The 18,623-nt window shown below is 32.1% G+C and overlaps 1 protein-coding gene and 1 long non-coding RNA gene across 2 annotated transcripts in view; one reads left to right on the top strand and one right to left on the bottom strand.

Moving 5' to 3' along the window:
• The window catches only part of LOC137406780 (potassium voltage-gated channel unc-103-like), a 147,569-nt gene that overhangs the window by 104,899 nt on the left and 24,047 nt on the right, over window positions 1-18,623 (top strand). The window contains exon 5 of the mRNA XM_068093393.1: window positions 13,151-13,203. Coding sequence (XP_067949494.1) covers window positions 13,151-13,203 — 53 coding nt within the window. The remainder of the gene's footprint in view (window positions 1-13,150; window positions 13,204-18,623) is intronic.
• On the bottom strand, window positions 1,507-9,508 carry LOC137405557 (uncharacterized). Its single transcript, XR_010979777.1, has 3 exons — window positions 9,456-9,508; window positions 4,207-4,287; window positions 1,507-1,621 (listed from the first exon to the last, which is right to left on the bottom strand). It is a non-coding gene; the product is annotated as an uncharacterized lncRNA (long non-coding RNA).

The raw sequence follows: 18,623 nt of genomic DNA, 5'->3' as shown, positions 1-18,623 counted from the left end.
ATTGCTTAGTCACCAAACGGAGTAAATTTATTCAGACGTCAAGTTTAATGCAATATTACAAAAGCCTCACCAACAAGAAGACCCTGCTGCCAGTTTAATTTTGCAGCTTCTTGAGTAAGTTGTGGGCTCGGGCATAAGTCATCATTATAATTTTCAAACACCAATTTCTTTTAACAGTATACAGCTCTGGCATTTTTGGTAGTTTGCCTCAATCTTCCGATCATGGCTTTTTGAACTCTCAATTTTCTTTTAGGCTGCATAACTTTCTGCTCACTAATATAAACGAATAATGTAACTCAATATTTGTAAATATGGTCTATGTTATAGTTTCTTATTCAGTCACATATCGCTGCTGCACTGCATACAAAAACTTAAAAAAAATTAGTTGGTAACAATGCATGGACGCAACTCAGTTACTGTGATTGCTAAAATGAAACACACACATTTTTGCTTGCTGTGCATATTATCTACAGTAATAATATGAATTACTTGCACAACATACTTAGTTACTCAATCTAACATACAATAACAGCAATGTCTTTCTATTCATCTTAAGCCACTCTTAGAACGTTAAGTAAAAACATTTCCCCACTCGGGAATGGAGTGTCAGGTTGCAAAACCTGGGCAATACCACAGCACCATAAATTGGGTAGATTCCAAACAAGCCCATTGTGCCTATGTAGAACCCAGGGAAAAACTTAATGTCACATAGAGAGCCAATAAAAATACAATAACATTCTATCTTGAGGGCATTTTCGCCTTTCAAAACTTCTTTCTTACTGCAATTTATTGTTAGCAATGATCAGTCGGGCTGGACCCAGCACAGTACCAAATTTTTTCTAACTTTAGATCTCTTGACTTTGGGTGGTTTTATTGATCAATAGTAATACTGAGTGCTATTATTCACATTTTACCAGTAATAATAATGCCCTGAACTGTCAAGAAATTGATAGAACATTCTACTCAGACACATTCACTTAAATTTGGAAAATGACCCAAAAAGATATATTTCTCATTGTGTAGTGAATTTCTGATTGTTTTTAGTCAAGCACAGCGTTCTAAGTAATTTTTTGGGCTTGTCGGTTTGACAGTAAGTTGTCAGTAGACTGGCTGCTGCGGCATATTTCCTTATATTTAGTTTTTCTTTAAAAGAATTATTATAACTTATCTTAGAGCTTGTTTCTTGAATAATACATCATAGTGTACAGTGCAGTACAACAGATAATATCTATTGTCGGTATTGTATTATCTATCATAGTCATTGTTTTATGCACATTTTCTGTACATAAAATAATAGCTAAGACTGCTTGATACAAAATAACTATACAAGTGCATTACTGCGGAGTTGGTCTCTTTTAGTCTTCAAAAAGAGCACATTTATTGACAAATACAACGCAATGATAATAAGAAGGTTCAACAGCATAAAAAATTCAGCTGGCATTTTTTCTCGCAGCCTTCTTTAGCAAGGTGTTGGCTCGAGCCCGAATCACTTTAACACTTCTGTTAGGCAGCGTTGAGTGTTTAGCATCCAACACTGATCTTGTTGGCAGTTTGCCTGATTTTTCAGTCCAGTACTTGTCAAATTCTGCTATTTCCTCTGCACTTTACTGTTTTCTGCTGACTGAAATAGTAAATAATGTGAATTATCATTTATAAAAATCTGATAAGCTATGGCTTTGATGAATCACATATCATTGCTCAGCTCCATTCAAAAGTTAAATAAGCTGGTTTACATGCTGCAAGTCAAAACAGAACTGATGGTTTCTAAGATACAAATGAACAATAAGGACATTAATGCTCGTTAGTGTCATTTCTCATTTAGTAATATAATACTTAACCAATGTATTGTTATTCAAAACACACATATACTGTAGAAGGTACTTTGATGACCACTTATATATACTACTTTAGTAGCTAATTATGAAACTAAATGGTGTGCCACTTGCATGCATGCGATAGAGCAGTTTGGATTTCTATTTGCTTCAAATTATTAGAGAAATGATCAGGATTAACATTTATTGAGCAGTCTCAATGGCCAGTGTTCAGAACGATTGCTGCTAAGCTTAGTGTGACCTGACTGGGTAGCTATTTATTGAGTCATTAATTAGGCTAATACTTGACCTATGGGGTCAAGCAATGTGGTTAAACACCATTGTTCAGGTGTTCATTGAAACCACTAATGCCTAGATTGCTCTAGATACCTAAATGCCTCTGACTAGGAGAGCTATGTTTTGTAACCTGACAGCAGCAGAACACAAAGACTAGTGTCAGCATTTATGTAGGCAACGAATTTGACTGAAATACTTGAAAAGTTAGACACCTTTATTTTTTCTACTGCATTTGAGCTACAGCAAAATAATCACGCTTGGTTCCCTAGTACATTGTGTTAGTTTAAAGCCACTTATCATAGCATCACCCACATTTAATCTGATGTCTGAAAATCACTCTTCGGTGTTGATAATCCATGTATGTCACTCTGCACTTATTTAAAATCAATGCATTTTTGATTAGATGCTACTACACAAAGAGAAATATACCCTTGGGTTCTTTTTTTAAATTCATGCATTAGTGATTTGCAAATATATGAAAGCAGAGCCTTATTTAAAACTAAAATCTTGTTGCGTCAATATTTGCAAAGTTATGCTTGCTATTTTAACCTTGACCTAAAACTCCAATATTATAACATTCTGAAATACAGCTAAATTGACATAAGGTAGAATCTTAATTTGAAGGTCATGTTCATTCGAGTGCTATTCTAGAAGTGTTGAAAACTAGAGTGTCACCCTTTAATTGACAACCACATCCAGCTGACTGCGACTTCAACATTCTTTGATCTTTGGATCCGATTTTGGACAGGATGGATAGAAAAATGTTGACAAATTTTTACTAACAATGACTCAGTTACAACAATAGCAATTAATACTTTTGTCAATGCATATTGAAGTGAGTTTTCTAACTTCTAAGCTTTACAGTGTTTTCGTTAAAGCTTTGAAAGCAGCACCGTGGAAATAATTAATAACTCTATCAGGCTGATAATAATTTTATTGCTTAAGCGGCCTTGATAGTTCGGCATATATGAAAAAACGGTTTAGCAAATATGATGAAATCTGTACTACTATTTGAGGCTAAAATCTCTTGCACATGCTACAGCATTAGAATAAGCAGTTAACGATGGCATTTTGCAAGCTCAACGCCCAGTGTATATATTATCACTGAATCACAGCTTAGTTTGTGTGTTATATAGTTTTTTATGTGTTTTTTTTCAAAAGAAGTAACGTTCACTTGAACGGCGGCGTTCTATCTTTAACCGTCATCTATTATAGTACAGGTCTAGTAGAGGGGTGTTTAAATGAATGGGGATTCAATTAGAGATTACATAATATTTTATTAACCCTTTCACCGCTGCATGCGCATTTAGGCGAAATCAATGGACGACAGGCATATGTGCATGTTGCGAATTTCCTGGCAATTGCGTAGTAACTTAATTTTATTATTCGTTGACAACATAACTAACAGTCTTTAAGACTTTTTATGGTATTGACAGTGTTGTCCAAAAGTTTCCCTGTAAAATTACCCTAAACTCACGAAGCAATTTTAAATTTTTGTTTAGGACTTTTCAACATAAAAAGAAACATTTGTTCTTTCTGATTTTCGAAATATTTAGTGCTATTATAGCTTTCGCAAGTACATCCAGAATTGAAAACAGATGATTACTTATGTTGATAACATTATTGATGATTGTTGATGACTGACGGATTAAGATTTTAGTGATTACACATATAATTAAAGTAGCAGCTCCAATAGTGACTCCAATGGTGGTCAAAGTAATAGTTTTTGTAAGAGTAAGGAACATGGTAGAGCATTGTTTTTTGAGATTCGAAGGGATCGTAGCTTCACATAGCATTAGCAATGCACAAAGTAGGAATGCATTAAGTTTTTTGAATAGTACTATTTTTTAACGTGTTGGAAAAATAAAATCTATAACAAAAAGGTTTTAGATAGAGTTGAAGCTAATAAAGATTGAACATATATTATGAAGCACAATCGACAATTTTTGCCACTATAATTGGAAGGGTTAAAAAATGCAGTGCCATGGCATTCAAACATAGATTTTATAGTAATATTATTTCTTATAAATTTTTTGAAATAAAACTTTAATTAATGTGGCACGCTCTTGTGGAAACTAACCGTTAATCAGCAACATACCCCCTTCAAGAAAGCGTCCAGCTGTGCTTCGTACCATTTTCCATCTGGTGGATATAGTGCTTGGATGCGGTGACCAGGTTTCTACCAAAATAAGCAAAACAATTTTAATAGCCCAAACAGATGTTATGCAGATTAAAAAGTGATGCAAAAGATGCCTGTTGTTTTTAGGTTTTTCAGCAAACCCGTGTCCCTACCTCCCATTACTAAAATTCTATGAAGCAGTAATATTTTATCTCATGCGATATTCTTCTACAAAATTGAAACATAGGTTTCAAAGCTTCAACAATTTAAAGGATTTCATTTACTCCAGTCACTTACTTATGACTCAGCCTCTAGTTTAAATCCGTATCAAATTACGACTAAAATGCATCAACTTGTTAATTACAATGAAAATAATACATTATCATAACTTTATACTGCCCTAAGCAAGCAAAACTCCCTATCTGAAAAGTTTTTCAAAATTCACTTTTTTGTGCTTATATGTAATTTAGGTTGAGATCTAACATGTCTCGAAATTTCATATATCTGAGACCACCAAAAATAGCACTTTTCGCAATGTGCAAAACGCCCTATCCACATTTACCACACATAAAGTGGCAATCAAAGCGCTATCTGCAGATACAGCGTTTTGATTGGCCTGAACATACACAAAGTTGGACATTATGAGCAGCATTATGTAATCAAAGAGTATATAAACAAAGGGAAGCGAAACTGAAGCATATATATTTGGTTGTTTCAAGGCAGCTCATACAAGCTAGTGCACTTCTAAGTGCTCAATCTTACTGCTATATTTTTTATCATAATATATTTATTATGACAAGACGATATCTAAGTGACAAAAGTCTCGATTTAAAGATCCGACTCAGAGATTTGATGAAAAATTTGTTTTAATTACATGTCCATTGGAAGGTTTTGCTTTTTTAAAATACTGACATTATTGCACTCAGTTGTTTGCTTTAAATTATTTTTAATAAAAGCGTTTGATCTTTTTTAAACTACTATTTTACTTATTCCTTTCATTTCATGACATCTGGTTTGAAGGATACCTAGATCTTTGATCATCTCTTAACTTTTGAGCTAAATATGGCTATTACAGGGTTTTAATCCATGTGTTGACTGGATGAGTAATAGGAATTGCAACATATATCATTTTGTTGACTAATTGCGGGTTAATATCAGAATTTAAACTTGTAATCCTTTGATAATCCAGTCATGACAAATGGTCTTGTGGCAAACTAACAATGAGAAACAAGTCCAATTAAGCAATCAAAAGGCCCTATCTGCAGTGATAAGGCGTTTTGGTTGCCTAGTGCCAGCTTAGTAAATTGTCAATTTAAGCAAACAAAATGCCCTAAGTGAAATAACTCCTTTGATTTTAAAGTTTCACGAAAAAAAAATTCAGTAAAGATTTTTGGATATCTCACCATAATAAATAAAAAAAACAACTAAAATACTGCTAATACTGATGCCAGGCTTGACCAAAACGCGTTTGTGCTTGTGCTGAACAATTTACAAATATCAAGATACAGCGTTTTGCTTGCTCAGGGCAGTATAGTATAGGCTACTAATAATTCTGCCTGTTTGGTGCTATCAATCAGCTAACACTACTAATCAGAATAAAAAGCATCCATAATTATTTTAATGCTTTTTAAAAAGTTACAAAAGTTAGGAGCATCGACAGAGTCACAGATATTCATCAATTGCTGGCTACTGTGCTATATGTTACCATAACTATTTTAATGTGTGTCGGTTAATCTCACAAAGCTACCCTTGTGTATAATTACAAAGTTATCATTTTATGAAAATTAGTAATAATTTCATTCTTTTAGCATTATAAAGTTGGGGTTTCTTGACCTTTTTAACTTGACAATATTACGATCTTGCAATTAAGGCAGTAAAATCCAAATCCAAATTAGCTGCGAAAACCTATGCATTGTTGTTTGCCGTCGCAATTTGATGACATGAGTAAGTTGCTTAGATATAGTATTTAAAGTGGCTCGCCCTAAAGGTCAAAAATGGCCACTACCGGTCTAACCTTTCGCATTGGTATTGAGGCGAAGTAAAATACTTTTTCATGATGCCTTTTCACCATAATATGGTACAATTAATTCAATGACAATTTGGCAAAAGTAATATAAAACAATTGTGACAAACAAATATACCAATTGTGACATGATTAGTCTGTTCTTCTGCTGCTGCAAAACCCTAAATGGCTAGACGCGTGAAAAAAGCAAAATGTTTAGCGGCTACAATCTCGCTAGAAGGTTGAACTTATGTGATAAGTCTTTAGGTTGTGTAGGAATGAGAGGTTGGCTTGTTTCTTACAATCTATTTAATCAATTGACTAGCATGCAAGAAGATAGCAAGCCATGCCACATTAGGAGAATGAGTCACTTTAAGCACAAACCACAATTGCATAAGTACATAGGTCATTTCTGCTAGTGAGAAGACCTTGGAGAATAAGACCACATTATGCAATTCTGTGAAGATTTATTACTGCAGTTATACTTGTGCTGCAATATTTCTAATAGAGTGAAAAGCAAATGAGCTGCCCAACCACAACCTCCTTCATTATAAAGTTACAAAGAATAGGAATAACAACAATAGCTTTCATTCGGAGGCTGAGGCTATTGAGAAGTAGAAAGTGAATTAGCTAAGCAGGCAATAGTAGAACACACATAATAAGAGCATAGGCATCATGATTGATGTGTATGCAGGCAATGAATTTATGTACAATTTCACTACCAAATATTTTAGTAAAGCTAGACACCTTTGGCTAAAGAGTGCTAGATATAGGTCAAAACAAGCCAGTGACAAATCTCATGTTATGCATCCTTGTTTGGACACTTTATTTCTAAAGTGTTTAATGCATTGGAAGTTTAACATAAAAGTGTGCCAAGAATGCACAAAGAACATTGACAGCAATAACTGCATAGTACTGACAGCAATAACTGAATAGAACATGATGTTTAATTAAAATGTAACATAAAAATAAACGTTTTATTTTGTTTTGGTAAGCTTGCAGCAAAAATGTTTGCTGTGCACATAAAATATTGTTTTGCTCCAAATACTTTACAAACAAGTAATAATAACTTTATTGATGCAAATTGTACTGAAATTATATTTGCTACGAGCACCAATGGAAGTCAAAATAAGTAATACAATTCTTACAGACCTTTTAAAAACAATGGCCTTTGCTGCTACAGAAAAGTGAGTAGACCCATAGGAAGAAAAGTATATGTTCTTATACTGCTAAAACTACCTTTGGTTCAGAAATGAGATTTGAAAAGAACAATGAATTATTATAAGCATTGGCAAAATGTTTGGGATGGATAGGAAACAAAGCTGGGTATTGCACATGCTGGTAATTTTGCTAATGTAAATAGAATTCCTACACTACCTAATTGAAAGCATCAATGCAAAATCTAAATACATGTAAATACTTACTAGCCATAGTACAGAGTGACCTTTTAATGTTTGTCAACATAACATCTGTACCGCTTTGAGCATCTTGAAATTATATTAAAGTTGCTTTCATTATGAGCTCCCTTTGACATTTTAAAGTATTAAAATGGCCAAATACAAGTTGCATTTTCAGAGAACTTTTAAATTCAAGTCATATGCCACAAAAAGTTCCTCTGCGTTGTTTGTAGTATATTCTAAAAGTGCTAACACTACATTTGTTTTAAATTTTAAAGTTGACACAAATAATTGAGCAAATTATGTAGCTTATTAGTAAAACTTTTGTTAACATCAGCAAACAAACTGCATACATGCTGCCCGATACCGAAGGCCAAAAATAATAATATATATTGCTATTTATATTGTAACCAATAGTTTTGCAGTTTTGTTATTGTACAGCAATTTGTATAAAACCTACTGTATTTCAGGTTTGAGTAACTATGAGTTTTAGTAGTGTTCTGGCCCTTCCTATCGCGTGTTTTCAACATTTTGAGGTAATAATTAAAAGCCATGAGTTGAATTGCGCAACTTCAGCAGCATCTTATATATACATGTATATATCATTCGCCAAACTCATTGTCTTGAATCATCAAAGTTCACTAAATCATTCAAAAGGAAGTACATACACTTGTATCTCTAATTCTTTTATAGCTTTACCCTTTTACTGCCACCCATGTACAAACTAGGCTACCGGCCTACCGCCAGCCATTTCACCGAAAATTGCCAATTTAGCTTCATGATATGTACATGAAGCATGTATACTATTTTGTTTCAACTTCAAAGTTTATCTATAAACTTTTTGTAATATATTTTATTTTGCTAAAATGTTAACATATAGTGCTATGCAAAAATCAATGTACCTTCACTTTGTGCATTGCTAAAGCTATGTGAAGCTACAATCGCTACGAAGCTAAAACGATGCTCTACAATGTCCCTTACACTTAAAAAAACTATTATTTTCACTATCATCAGAGTCACTGCTGCTAATTTAATTATCTGTGTAATCACAAAAATCTGAATTTGAATTGACTATAGTGTCATCAACATACATGTAAGTAATTATATGTTTTCTGACTTGCGCGATACTTAACAAAACTTACACAAAAAATGTCCATTTTTATTTTGGAAATTCTCAAAAAAAAATTTGAAACTGCTTGGTTATCTTAGACTAATTTATTAGAGAAATATTCGAACCACACTGACAATACCATCAAAGTTTTAAAATCATCCGTTATGTTTTTAATGGATAATAAAATTAGGTGACCACGCAATTGTTGGAAAATTCGCAAAAATGTGCATACGGCAGTTGCTGATAGATTTAGCATAAATTCGCATACGGTAGGGTAAGAGTAAAAACCAACAAAATATTTGTCAATCTCTTGCCTCTAAACATGATATCTCAAATCTGATAATTACTCTCAGTGTTGACTGAGTAACTAAAAGTGGTAATGGGTAACCATGGAAAACTATTCATTTTATATAATTATGCAATTGCTCAGCAATTGCAGCCATGACTCATAAATACTAAGAAGAGCAATACTAAATCTCTTTGCTATGCTACATTCCTTTGATTGGTTTGCGCTATTTATATTATGTAATCTGCCAATAATAGATGAATAGAACACAAAAGTGGCATAATGGTTTATGTAAGCGTTTCAATAATACAATGCCTGTAAAAATTAACAACTTTTCTTACTGAAGCTATGGCTATATCAAATTATTACACTAATTTTTGGCTCGCATGTATAATGTGCTATTTTACAGCAACTTATTGCAGTATCGCATACCTTTAATTTGATGTCTGCAAATCAGTCTTTGGTGTGGGCCATCAATGCTTCTCATCCAGCAGTTATCTATAACTAAAGCGTCATTGATTATTTGCAACTATACAAAGAAAAACTACTTTTGGGCATGCTGTTACATTCTTACGTCAGGTATACATTTGCTAGTCACAGTAAAACTTTGTACAGTATATTTTGTGTTGGTGAATTTAAAGTTTTGCTTATCATAGTGACTTTGCCAAAACGTCAAACTTTACTACATTTCAAAATACAACCTTACTGATATAATGTTTTATAGTTTGTAATCTATAATTATGTATATGTTAAAAAATATTATAAATTTCGGTAGCTGAAACCTTGATTATTTTGACATATTTTTTATGCAAACCAACGTGTAATTAGCAACATACCTTTTCTAGAAAAGAACATCCAACTTTGTCTAATACTCTCTGCCATCTGATAAATATGCCATCTTGGCAATAATGCTTACCAAGTTTCTACAAAAATGAAAAGATAATTCATGTAGCATAAACAGATATACAAACCAAAATGAATGCAAAATACACATTTTAGTTCACTGGTTAGGCTTTTTTTGGCAAACTTGAATGTCTGCCTCCTACTACTGAAGCTCTATAAAACAGCTAAGCTCTTAATTACTACACAAGATTCAAACTAAATACTAAAAGTTTCAAAATTCAAAGGCTGCATATACCCACTTACTTGCTTATGCCTATGCATGTACTACTATTACTTACAAAATCATAACTGAAATACGCAAACTCTCACTATTCATGATAACAATAATACAATTACTTTATGATCATGTTATTCTAATAACAGTTTTGACTGTTGGTAGAACCACATTAATAACGTTACTTATCATTATAAAAAACATCAAAAATTATAATAATAATAACTGAAAATAGATTAAAGTTGGAGAATTAACTGATTCACTAAAATAACTACTAATTTTCAGCTGGCGTGTCTGTGTTGATGTTACAAAACTGAACATTCGTGTAACAATAATAAAGTCAAAAATTAGTACTTTACAAAAAGTTTTGATTTTTTCCTTTTTGGTAATATAATGCTGACCTTTCTTGACTTTTCTATGCAGAACAATATCAGCAGTTGGATGACATAAACGGATGTAAAAAATATATCAAACGTGTTCTGTGCTACATTCCTTAAAAATTATAATAATTGAAACATACTTTTTTCACGCTAGTCCTATTTCAATATTAAATAAAATTTATACTGCTTTTCTACAACTGTATGTTTCAAGTAAATAAACTGTAAATTGACTAAAATAGCATGAACAACTTACCGAATGTGACTTGCTCCCTTGCATGTAGTCATTCTGCTGCTACCAAGCTCTAGTAGACTACATGGGTGAAGAACTAATAGTCCTAACAGCCACAGCAACATTATAACAGCCACATCTCTCTAGCTGTTATATACTGTGGTTATACTTTTGCCACTTTACTTCAATAAATTTAAAAAATCAATTCTTCGACTAAAAAACCATCTCTCAGGTATTGCGTTTGGATGCAAAGTTTCAAAAAAAGATTTATTTTGTGGCTGGTTGCAACGGCATCGAAAATATGAATTGTACTGATTATAGACTTATTTAAACTTTTACTACAGCCATGCTTAAACATCAGTTGAAACCATAATGTGCAATTATTGTGAATTTTCACAAAAAAGAGCAGATCAATGAGAAACCTTGCAAAAAAAGGGAGTGCTTAAATGGCAGTCTTGAAAACTATAAAGAGGGTCAGCAAATAAATTGTAATGTATTGTAGTTTGTTAATATACAACTTTATTTCTCAAATCTAATAAAGCTATCATGAATATTAGCAAAACTGACTGTATCCGACATATCTGCTAATTCTTTGTATTTGCTGATGCTTAGTCATAAACTTATTGCAATATGTTTTTAAATAGATTGTGCTATTAACTGAAACGATACCAAAACAGTTAAAAGTAAGAATGTTTTAAAATTGATATATGCCTCCTAGTTCCATATATAAGAGCCTCCTAGGGTTTATAATTTATTGATAGAAAATTACACATTTTTGTTGGAGTTGTCTCCTCTTTTCCATATATATGAATATAGATATATAAGGCGATTATGGGAATCATGTTTAAATACTTCTATAGGGTTGTTAAGCACTATAAACACTGCTAGAATTAGGAGGCTCCCTGGACGCCTCCTAATTTTTCAGAGCCTCCTAACATGGATTATATATTGATAGAAGCCTCCTAGTTGGGAAATATAGTTCTATATATATATATATATATATATATATATATATATATATATATATATATATATATATATGTCACCTTATAGGTATGATATATTATCCTGTATATATGCTATATTACAACACATATATGCTATATTACAACACATATATGCTATATTACAACACATATATGCTATATTAAAGCACATATATGCTATATTACAGCACATATATGCTATATTTCCTCTCATATGCTATATTACAATACATATATGCTATATTACAACACATATATGTTATATTACAACACATATATGCTATATTACAACATATATATGCTATATTACAACACATATATGTTATATTACAACACATGTATGCAATATTAAAGCACATATATGCTATATTACAGCACATATATGCTATATTATGACAAATATATGCTACATGTATATTACCTCTCACATGCTATACATGGTCATATATTGGCTATATTTATACTATGTCAGCTAGAACTTAACGATTCTCTGTCTTTGCTTCATATCTTTCACGGTTCTAGGAAGTTCACGACCTTCTTTGTAAGATATTAAGTATATTAATTTAGATTTTAGTCAATTGTCTATAAGCTAATTGTCTCCTCATGATTGTTATTAGCAATACAATAAAATGTTGTCGATCATAAGGACTTTAACTTTTATGATCGGCAAGTTAAATAATAATTGTCGATCAAGCTAATGGAACTTTCTCTCTCTCTCTCTAATTGGCTCTGGTATAATTCAATGGCTTTTAGAAAGCCTTTCTGTTATTTCTAGCTGTCTGTTTTATTGAGTTTCTGCCTTTTAATACCCACACTTTGTCACATTCAAAATCATTAAACATTTATTTTTATTAATGAGTGTAGCCATGTATACTACTCGGCATTATGGCATGTGTTACACAGGTCTCAGTGGCATGTGTGCTCAGGTGCTTGCTAGCACTTGCACTCTAAGTACATGTACTTGTGCATAGCATCTCTTTTTATTAACCCAAGACATGAGACAATTTTTTGTCATTCATTGTCACTGTACTGCGCTCTTTAATAAAAGAGCTTTTATTGAACGACTAGAGTGGGTAAAATAAATTTTTATGTATGTTTACTTGGAAGGAGATTTAATATTAAGAATAGTATTTCTTCTCTATTCATTACTACCATATATATTACGATTGAAGTTAAATGTTTTTTTACGAAACAGCCATTTTTTCAAAAATGCTCATTTATGTTTCAATGCTCTGTTTGTTGTATGTTAAAGCTAAGCAAGAAATCATGTTCCGAACAACTCAATAACACAGCTGGTAAATTTTTAAAACAAGTTGTTGCTGGCTTACTCATGTTAGCCGAATTTCTATGGGCTGGCCAGGCTAAATATTATCCTAAGGTATGTTGTTTATTGTAAATGTTTTTTGAATTTGTAGAATTCACCATATTCAGAGGACTCCGCTGCCGCTAGTGACATATCTGCGGGCCAGTGAGTTGAATGTTGACCTTATTTATAGCTGTCCTTTTGTGGAGCTAATCAAATGAAACCCCTACTTACGGTTGCCCCAGGCTTTGTCAGCTGTTTCTCTCTGCACTTGCTGCCAATATTATTTGAGTGAATTCACAAGGGAATGCTCACAACTGTCATACAAGCCTTGCCCTATTTTTATCTACTTACAATATCCAATACTATTATAGCTGAGGCTGGTAAACAGTGTACAATTTGAAATTGTGACTTTTTGAAAAAAAAGTGCTTCCAAGGCTGGTGAAAATTGCTTGTTGGAGGTAGGTTTGTAATTTTGATGTTCGCTATCGCTATGCACCATGTAAGAGCCAATGGAAACAAAAACTGTTTTGCTTTTAGAGTGAAAGCATGTTATTAACTTGCAAAATTTAAAACAAAAGTGTCTATATACCATTTACAATTATAAATATGAAAATTGTAGTGCAATAGCTAAAACAATAGGCTACAGTGCTTTTCTTGCATAAGTATTTTGGCAAATCAGTCAAGTTCATCAATATTAATAAATCACACTTTGTCATTGTCTGTCTGTTAGTCTGCGATCATGCTGCGCGTTTCCATATTTTTGGTTGATTTCATCCAAACTTTACATGTATGTGTTTCACGTTTTTCGGTACCTGAGAACCATCATCTTAACCACCCACCTTCAGGTTATCTGATTGATATTGAAAGAGCACCTGGTATCACCAGTCTTGCTGCTAGTAACAAATATATCACTTGAGAATTATTATACAATGTCGGTGCAATTGCATTTCCTGTTCATAATTTGCATGCTAACTATCTATTGCGATGATATGAGATTGTAAAACCGCTTAGGGAATTGTCTTGTAAAAAATTTCTTTTGCATAGCATTTTCAGTTTATGAAACAGTTCATGTTTGGCCGAATGGAGCACTCGACAACTTATTTAATACCATTTTACCCAACTCAAAGGGTTTTATACTGCTTTTCTGGTACTCCCATTGCAAGAAGAAAAAAACTTTCGGCGTAGTAAACATTATTTAGCCTTGTTACAGTGAGGTTTGTCTAGCAACCTAGCAGACCTCTAATCACATAGACCTACTAACTATACTATAGTTATATAGTATAGTTAATATATAGTATAGTATATAGGTCTATGTCTAATCAATAGATTGTCACACTCAGGCTATTTCTACTTCAAGTTGTACTATCAGCTTTTGTTATAGTATTTGCTGTATTTTTTTATTTGGTGATTAAAACAGTAACGCATTTACTGTATGATTATGTTTTTTTTACGATTCATTGATGTCATTATGAAGTTATTGGCGAACATCTGAAGTTAATGAAGCAGAGATTAGAAGCAGGAAATGGGCTATCAATACTGTATCACAGCTATAATTGCATAGTTTATTACCGGTAGATAATTAGCTGTCAGTATTATGAGTAGGTTTAATATGACATTTGAATACCTATAACACTTTCAAGGGCTTTTGAAAAATCACACGCATGCTTACATTGAAGATTTATTCATAATGACCTTAAAATTATCGATTATATAGCACTAGGGCATTTTTAAACATTTCTACTTTATTGGCTATCAACCTAACAAAAGTGGTGTTTCCGCAACTTCATACAAACCAGTTATGATTTTTATGAAAATACACAAAATTTGTTTTATAAATGTTACCCTGATGGTTTAGCTATTTGGAGTGTTGTGTTGAGACAGCAAACCATTGATTACATAACATTAGGGTGTTTTTAGATATTTCTACATTATTTGCTGTTGACCTACTAAAGGCTCTGTGTCTTTGTAACTTCCTACAAAGGAATTATCAGTTTTTTGTAAATACAGAATATTCTTTTTTTCTAGTAAAATCATCTACAATCCAACCTCAACATAAAAAGTTAGGTAATTCATTCCGATTTTTGCTTCATATGTCAAAACTATCATATGTTGAAGCAAATATTTTTATACATATACATTGTATTCTGTTTAATTGGCTCAAAAATTAAAACATGTAAAATGACAATTATTTTAGATAACTACATGTAGCTTTCAAACATGAGTATAATATCAAACTAAATAATAAATGAAATAATATAATAGTACGTATAAACTAAATTAATAAAGTGATAATTAGTTAAAGACTTGTATTGTTAGTTACCTCATGATCAGGTGAATGGAAGGGTAGGTTTGGTCATGTGTCAGCTCAGTACTTATCTCATTTATTTGATTTTAGTGGCTAACAGTTCTGACAGTTTTAACAGTTTTATCTCTGTTGCCTTTTTTGTTTAACCATTGTTGAATGAAATAATTTGAAAAGCATTCCTATTTGAATTGAAACTATTGCCAATAAAATAATATATACATATAAGCTGTATAGTAAGTAATGCAATAGAGTTTCCTCTCTAACTTGGCCAGATAAATCTTAAATTAACTTAATCAATATTAATCTATCAGATTCATACTTCATTTTTTATTCTTATCAGGTGTTTACACCTTTTCTAACAAAACTGAAACGTTCCAATAATTTTTGGACAACATGTTTAAGTGATTATATACACCAAATGAATTCCCGACGTTGCAAGGGTAATAAGATCAATACCTAATGAATTTGAGTAAGTTACCTAAAAAGCTAGATCTTTACTAAAATCTTTACTAAAACAATACTTGAGTTTTGAGCCAGCTTAACAATCGTTATGCATAACAGGGAACAGTACTAGTTATTAACCTCAAGCAAGTGCTTCAACCATGAGTATCTTAACCAAGGTAATGACTATTTGACCAATGAATGCATTGTATTTTGTGAGCTTATCAAATCCAGTGCCACACAAATTTTTCATTGCTAGATTTTAATTGCTACAATTGGACACAGGGTTTAACAAAAAGACAAAAAGACAAACACTTACATATATAGAGACATGCGTGGATGTCCGCTCAAACCTTATAACACGTTGGCAAAATTTACAAATAGAGATGATTTTAAGTCAAGATTTGCTGTACTCATAATAAGTACAATAAATCTTGAATTATGTTAATTATTACATTATTATCACATCATTATTATTATTATTACATGTAAAGTGTGTAAATGGCTGGTTGGTGTACATCATAATAAGTTATTAGGATATACACTGACCAGCTGTCATTAGTGATTTATGACTTTCCGAGCATTAAGTAGAGCATTTTTGGCAATTATTGATATAATTGAGTACCGCTTTAGCATCATCACTAGGAGAGTTTTTCAACATCGTTAAAAGTGTCATGTCGAAATATACCTGAAGAATCATCATGGAGTAAACTAAACAATGTTGGATAGAAACTTGCTTATGTTTAGCATTAAGATTCATTTTTTAAGCAGACTATTGATTTGTTTATAAAATTGCTGTTTTTATTTTTAACTTCAATAGTTTATTTTTTAGATGGTTTGACTTTGAGCCTTGAGAAGCACACTGACAGGTGATGCAGGTTGTAGAACGCAAATTAGCTCTTTTAACATGTTTTTGTTTTAAACAACATGAAAACCAGTAAAAAAATGTAGTAAATATTGGCAAGTTCCATGATACAAAATGCAAAGAGATGCATGATTTGTTATTTGTTTCTATATTTTCAAGTCGGAGAATGATGGGAATCTTTCAAGTCGCGCATTTGACCTCACGCTGCCTGCTAGTTCTTCAGCAAATACTTTGCAATCGTTTTCGTGAAGTATTTTAAGCAGATGACCCAGCGTTTTCATAAGTGTACTTCATAGTTTAGCAAAATATTATTATAAAAATTATATTGAGCAACTCTTACAAATGTTTGGTGAGTGTGAAAATAATTTAGAATGCTCAAAGAATTACTATTTGTACAATGACCTGGTTGAGTCAGCATGAAGTCAGCATGGAGTCAGCATGCTGTGTTGTTAAAAGAGTAGTTTTGTTTAAGAGTTCTCAATATACATCTAAATCGAATATTTTGTTACCATGGCAATTAGGCCTGCCTCTTGGCGTTACCGTATTTACAGCAAGTATAAGCTTTTGCTATACAACTAGAGTTGTCTGCTCATGTCGTGCAAAGAGCAGCAACTCTCGACATCAGCTGTATAATTTTGGTAATTTAACTGTGCTGAAATGAAAAACTAGTTTTAAAGGTTTCTTTACCCGAGATCCATAATTCACAAAAAAAATGAAGACAAAAAACCAATTGTTTGAAATCAAACCTTTTTTCCTTCTGTTTCAGTATCGATAGCCTGCTAAGGGTTGATATAACCCTGATGTTAATTAACTGTTGGTATTAGTAGCCAACTCGAGTTATACTTTACCTGTGATTTCTCTTAAGCATTGATAAAAAAAGTTCATAAAATTGTTATTTAGCTTTTGTTAAATGTTATACTTGAAATGGCTAAATATTTGCTAAAGCCTCATGCAACTCCTTATACTAAATCTTTTAGCTGATTGTTCTATACTCGAGTCAAAATAATATTTGATAACCAAAATACTTTTGAATCCTAATAATTAAAACATAGTTTAGCCATGATATCTGAAAGCCTATAAATTTTTTCATTTATGTTAATATCTTGTGGCTATAAGGTTCATGAGCCAAACAACTATTAAATCCTGAGATATCTTAAGTTTTTTTGGCCACCTAAGATATTCGATAAAATATATCTAAACCTGAAATCTATGGTAAATATCAAATGTTTATTAGCAGTAATGATCATAAAAAACATTTATTTTTATAATAAAAAAGAGCTAGAAGGCTAAATCGCTGATGAAACACACTGGCAGCGTGATATCAAGAGTCAGTTCCTTATATTTGACATCTCTCTCAATTGAGGCAGCTATCTGACACATTTCGCTGCCAAGTATCTCATAAGTTGCTGTCTATAATTAAGTTCCTCTATTAGCCATAAAGAGGCTTCGACCCAATCTTATTGATTAAAACTTATTACTCTGAGTACCCTTTAAAAACTGTTAATCCCATATTAGATCAGCACTTGAGTCAGCAGATCAATATTCTCTCTATCAGAAAAGCTCTCACGATATCTGCCTGACAGCAAGGCAAATGCTCATGGCTAGTCATTTAGTTTGACCAAGAAACTGATGATTGGCTGAGTTGGGTTAAAACTAGCATGAAATATTATTATGTTTTTCTTCATGGCAAGGCAGCTTTTCATCACCAAAATTATGTTAGATTCTAAATGATCTCTAGGTCTCTTATACTTATATATTATACAGTGCTGTCGTATATATATATATATATATATATATATATATATATATATATATATATATATATTATACAGTGTTGTCATATATATATTATACAGTGCTGTCATATATATTATACTTTGCTGTCGTATATATATATTATACAGTGTTGTCATACATATATTATACAGTGCTGTCATATATATTCTACAGTGCTGCCATATATATATTATA

This window comes from Watersipora subatra, chromosome 10, assembly GCF_963576615.1.
Source record: "Watersipora subatra chromosome 10, tzWatSuba1.1, whole genome shotgun sequence".
NCBI lineage: Eukaryota > Metazoa > Bryozoa > Gymnolaemata > Cheilostomatida > Watersiporidae > Watersipora > Watersipora subatra.
The sequence above is the reverse complement of the archived record's forward strand: the minus strand, read 5'-3'. Positions and strand labels throughout refer to the sequence as shown.